Source organism: Corvus brachyrhynchos, unplaced genomic scaffold (genome assembly GCF_000691975.1).
Source record: "Corvus brachyrhynchos isolate BGI_N302 unplaced genomic scaffold, ASM69197v1 scaffold119, whole genome shotgun sequence".
In the NCBI taxonomy this organism is placed as follows: domain Eukaryota; kingdom Metazoa; phylum Chordata; class Aves; order Passeriformes; family Corvidae; genus Corvus; species Corvus brachyrhynchos.
In genome coordinates this window covers 384,721-390,368 of record NW_008240054.1, presented here as the reverse complement: position 1 = coordinate 390,368, position 5,648 = coordinate 384,721, and the positions used below count along the sequence as shown (strand labels likewise).

At 56.0% G+C, this 5,648-nt stretch overlaps 1 protein-coding gene across 1 annotated transcript in view; it reads right to left on the bottom strand.

The window, feature by feature from the left end:
• ARHGAP25 (Rho GTPase activating protein 25) overlaps positions 1–5,648 on the bottom strand; it is a 20,007-nt gene that overhangs the window by 9,939 nt on the left and 4,420 nt on the right. The window contains 4 exon segments of the mRNA XM_008641584.2: positions 381–588; positions 2,792–2,911; positions 3,321–3,408; positions 5,423–5,616. Coding sequence (XP_008639806.2) covers positions 381–588; positions 2,792–2,911; positions 3,321–3,408; positions 5,423–5,616 — 610 coding nt within the window.

The following is a 5,648-nucleotide window of genomic DNA, read 5'->3' as shown; positions in this document are numbered from 1 at the left end:
ATCAGGAGGAGAATACCACGGCAGGGAAAGGAACAACTTCTGCTGGGTGTATGAGAGCATCCTCTGGGCTTGTCTGGGACCCTGCCCTTGCTCTCCTTTCTCAAAGCCCTCAGCTGATGGGCCAAGCTCTTCCCTTTGCTCCTTCCTTGGCTGCTCCAAACCATAATTGCTGTGTGTGGCCGGGATTTTCCCAAACGCTTTCCTTTCTTTCCAGGAATCTTATCTCAGCACCCTCTGGTTGTGTGTTTGTGGTTACTGCTGACCCCTCTCTCCCCCTCAAGCCCCTCTGGAGGGTTCTGGAGGGCACTGCTGGGCTCTGGGGGTTGGACTGGCTGCTTTTCCCTGGAATTTGGCAGTGGGAGAGGGGGAATCAGCGTTACCTGTCGAACGAGGGCCTCTCCCCGGCGTCGAAGGCGTCCCGGAGCTGTCTGACCAGGTTGTCCTGGCCGGGCAGGCGGAAGATTCCCTCCTCACTCACTCCATGCTCCCGGATGAACTCGGCGCTTTTCTGCACCAGGATGGGCACCTGGTGCTGCCCGAATTTCTGCTCGTAGGCCATGGTCTCTGCCAGGTGCTGCCCGAACACCGCTGGGGACAGGGCACGAGGTCAGAGCAGGAACCCCAAAGCTCCGCTGGGGACACCTCACCTGCCCCAGCAGGAGCTGCTGCTCTGCCAGGCACCAGAACCCTGCAAACTCCTCGGCAGAAACAAAGTTCTGCAGAAACCAGAGCCTTCCCCGAGGAAATAACAGCAAAATAAAACCTTGTTCCTCCTCCAGTAATTGACAGTTCTCCAAATGACTGAAAGCAAGCCTTGGGGTTTGCTGCCTGTGAGCAGGATGCTGATCCAGAGCAAGACAGGGACAGGGCACAGGGAGGGAAGGAAGCTCATCCCACAAAGCTGAGAAAGCACAGGAGACAACCAAGAAACCAGAAAAGATCCTTGCAGGGATTTGGAGCTGGAATTCTTCCTGATCCCATCGCTTTTCTTCCCCCTCCCCTCTCCTGACCTTCCCCTGTGCTGGGGCCAGCTGTGCTCCAAGGGGATGGTACCTTTCCTTCGGAGCAAAACTGCCTTTTTCCTCCTGAAGCCGCGGCAGAAGCAGCACCTGACGGGGGGCAGGCAGCAGCTCCTCCTCGGAGCCTGGGGCATGGCAAGAGCAGGCAACTCCCAGCTCCAGCAGGCTCTGGAATATCAATGGCAAAGGGTCCCCTGGTCCTCTGCCATACTCCTGCCCTAGCAGTGCCGTGGTGTGTTCCCCTTGTGCTCTGAAGGCTGAAATCATTCCCCTGCATCCTCCAGAGCAGGGAAATGCAGGTAAACACCCTCAGCTGGAACCACAGGGCTTGTCAGCACCTGCCTGGGCATGGGGCTGTTTCATTTGTCACTCACACTTTTAAATAATGAACATAAACCTGTCACCGTGCACACGAGGAGCAAATGTCTCTCTTTTTTTGGCCTCTGTGCTGTGGTAGCTGATACTGAACTGGTGATTTCACTGCAGATTTGTTGGTCTGGAGACACCTCCCCAGGGTGCTGTGATGCCATGGGAGTGACAACCAACCCTGCAAAACCACACCGAGATTTTGGAGATGCTTTTGCTGTTTCTTCACTCTCTGCAGCTTTTCTGCTTCTTGGTGTGCAACAAGCTCACAGGACCTGGGCCACAGGGCTGCTCCCAGGTGGGCTCTGCCAAAACCTCCCCCATGCAGGGGTTGCTCTAAAAGCTCCTGTTGCCTCAGTTTACACTGAAGACAAAAAACCTCAAGTTTTGGGAGTTTTGGGATCTGCTAACCTGTGTATTGACATAAAATGCAGCTCCACAGTCCCTGACTTCTCTGCTGTCCTCAGGGCCCTCTGTGCTGCTATAAATTTACATTTTCTTTCCTATAAAGTCACTTAATTTACCTGGAAGAGACCAACAGCCTCCTAAGTTTAAAAAGGATCAGAGGCAGAGCCGTTATTAAATATTAGAGCCAGTTGGGACAGTGCCCTGGAAATTCCTGGCTCAATCCTCCGTTCAGCTGGGTGATGCTGCCTCCCCCAGGGCACAGCCTGCTCCCGTTCGGAGGCAGAAAAGCTCAGGGATGCAGAGGAAAACCAGCTGGGACAGGCTGGGAGAGCTGGGGGTGCTCACCTGGAGAAGGGAAGGATCCAGGGAGAGCTCAGAGCCCCTTGCAGGGCCTGAAGGGGCTCCAGAAGAGCTGCAGAGGGACTGGGGACAAGGGCTGGAGGGACAGGACACAGGGAACGGCTTCCCACTGGGAATGGAATGGATGGAATACTGGGAAGCAATTGTTCCCTGGGAGGGTGCTGAGGCCCTGGCACAGGTTCATGCCTGGGTGTGAGGAGGGTGAGGGTGTGACCCAGGCAGGCTGAGAGCAAACGGGGGCAGAAAGGATGGGCTGAGCAAGAAAAGCCAGGGGAAAAGCAGAGCGAGGAAACTGGCAGGTGGAGAACCACATTTTCCAAGGCTTTGTCCCTGAATGGGAGTTGTTTTCAAGAACACTTCCAGGGTCAAAAAGCCCAGGAGGAAGTTGATAAAAGAAGATGAAGCCAGGCCAGAAATGTTTGCTCAGGCCTGGCTTTCCTCACCACTGCCCGTGTTTGCAGCAGCCCCAGCGCCGGGGCTGCTCCCGGAGCAGCTCCCAAGGGAGTCATAAGGGACACGTCCCAGCCTCTTTTTCCAGGGATTTCTGAGCCCAGCTTTGAACCCCTCACCCCGAAGTGCTGCAGGCCCCAGGGCAGTGGGAGATCCTCCCTCCAGGAGCTGTCCCTGCTCCCTTTTACCTCCCGACGCCGACCCCAGCGCCCTCCGGATGGATTTCACCCACTCCTCCATCTCCGCATGGGAGCTGGCCATGAGCACACAGCTGTCCTGCCCTGCCCGGCTCTGCTCTCCAGCCACCCCTGCAAAAACAACACATTTAAGGAGAGGATTGGAGGAGAAAAGGCACATTTCTGTTGTTTTCTTCGTCAAACGCTTTTGGCTCCGAATTTCCCCATTAAAGCCCCGCTGGCTGCAGGGGAAGCGGAGCTCGGACATTTTGCACTTGGAGATCTGCAAGAAAGGAACAGAAACTGCTGCAGCTGCAGCCTGGCAGAGCTTCTCCTCACCATGGGACATGGGCACTGACACAGGGCCTTGCTCCAGCCCTGGGTGAAAGCAAGAAATTCATTTTCCCATGAAACAGAGCTCTGGGAACCTCGGAAAGAAGTGGGAGCGGGAGCACAAGGACTGGGAAAGGACTTGCCTGAGTGATTTTGGGTAGTCAACCCCCCCAAAAGCGTGCAAGGAGGAGGAGTGAGGCATCCTCACCTGGGATGATTTCAAAGATGAATTTCCCTCCTTCCTCTGGGTTAGTGGCCACCACCTTGATGGTGCTCCCCTGGAGAGACAGGCAGCCCTAGGACAGAGCAGAGCAAACCCCTGTGTGCCACCTGTGCAAGGTCACAGTGCCACTGAGGGTGGGGGTCCTGCCCTCAAACACCCTGCAGGAGATATATTTCATAGAGGTGTATTTGTGTAGATAAACTACAGTGACTTTTCAAACAAGAGCCACTTCTTAAATGCCAATTTTTCCAATGAAGTGATTCTCAGAATGAGAAAATGGTTCTTTTGCTCTTTCCTATCTTTTTCTCACTTCTCATGTTCTTTCGGCCCTTGTTGGGAGTGGAAGAAGAGAAAACGAAGGAGAATGGACTTGGGAAAACCCCAGAACATCCTGTTTCTGCTGGGCAGGGGTAGGAAAACTGTTCCTTGAACACAGCATCACTTAAACCCAAAAGGCAGCCCTAAGCCGGCAGGAGAGGAGGAGAGAAAAAGAAGAAAAGGGATGGAAAATTAACAAATAAAGTGGAAAACAGCCATTTCTGGGGACCTTCCTTTCCCTGGCTGTGGGGGCTGGCAGAGGGATTGGGGTGACTCAGCCCTGGAGGCCTCCCCGGGCAGGAAATGAGCCTGCGCCTCTAAAATGAAATTTCTCAGCCATTTCAGCCTCCTGGAAGCCACTGAGCTCCTGGAGCCCAGCTGCTTCCATCGGGATCCCTGCTGGGACCCACGGGGCTGGATGCTGGGGTGGTGCAGCAGGGGCAGGGCAGAGCTGCCATGGGAAGGTTTTCACAGCACTTTCTGTTCCCACATCCCATTTCCAGCTCCTCCCCAGCACCCTGGAACAGGGCAGAGCCAGAAAAGGGACCTGGATCCCACCGGGCTCAGCCTGCTGCTCCCACCCCGAGGATCCACGGATCACCTTCCCCCGGGGGTGTTTTCTATCCCCAGAGGAGTTTTGCTGCTGGTAACGCTTTGTAGAGGGAACAGCCTTTCTGGCAGTGGGGACTTTTCCCTGGAATTTCTCCAAAGGAGGAAAAGGTGGTAGATACTCTAGAAGTGAGTTACAGTATGGAGAAAATGGTGGGGAAATAAAATAAAATAATTGAAAAACCACCTGATTTCTTCCAGGCAAGTGCACTGGCCAGAGAGAGAGGAATTTCCTTCCCTTCCAGCTGCCTCTCCTGTGGCAGGAGCTCTGAGGAAGCAGCTGCCCTTCCCTGCCATCTGCCCAGCCCTCAGCCCTGCCAAGGCCTGGCTTGGGCTGACCCTCACCCTCAGGCTGTGCTGAAAATCCCGCTGATTTTCCCTAAAAGTGTCCTGCCAGGTGCATTTCCCACCAGAGCAAGGACAGAACCTCTCTCAGAGCTCCCACCCCTTGTGCCCTCACTGCTGTCCTGGAAGGAGAGCCGAGCTCTCCTCCCCAGCCTGTTTCTCCTGGGAAATGGTGACAGCTCCCAGCTGGGGACTGGACTGGGCTTTCCCAGCTCCCCAGTGCTGGGGCTCAGGGGGTCCCAGCCCCCAGCAGGGCTTGCAGGCACCTGAGGAACTGAAATGCATCCATGAAGTTCCCGATCAGGACTGCTCATCTCTGATACTGCCCAGAGGCAGAAAACTCCTTTAATACCCGACTCCAGACCCACCCCAAACCATTTCATGGAATCATGGAATTCTGGAATGGTTTGGGTGGGAAGGGAACTTAAATCCCACTTAGTGCCAGCCCTGCCAGAGCAGGGACACCTCCCACTGTCCCAGGCTGCTCCAAGCCCCGTCCAACCTGGCCTTGGGCACTGCCAGGGATCCAGGGGCAGCCCCAGCTGCTCTGGGCACCCTGTGCCAGGGCCTGCCCACCCTCCCAGGGAGGAATTCCTTCCCAATATCCCATCCATCCCTGCCCCCTGGCAGTGGGAAGCCATTGCCCCTTGCCCTTGTAAAAGTCTCTCTCCATCTTTCTTTTGGGCTCCCTTCAGGCCACAATTAAATCACCCCGAAGTTTCTCCTCTCCAGGCTGGACAACCCCAACTCCCTGAGCCCCAATTTCCAGCACGGGGGAGATCGAGGACCAGCACAGCCCAGTAGCCTCGCCCTACCTGCGGCTTGGCATCGTCCTCGTCCTTGTAGTAGTAAAGCTGCTGTCCCTTGAGCACGAAGTAGCGGTGCTGCCAGTTCTTGACGATGGAGCGCTGCTTCTTCAGCCAGCCCAGCTTCAGGGACTGCTCCAGGGCGCTGGGGGAGCCCGGCCGGGCGCCCGCGGGGTCCCCGCTCATCACGCTCCGGGAGCGGGCTGTGGGGACAGAGGGACACGGGGAGGGGGGG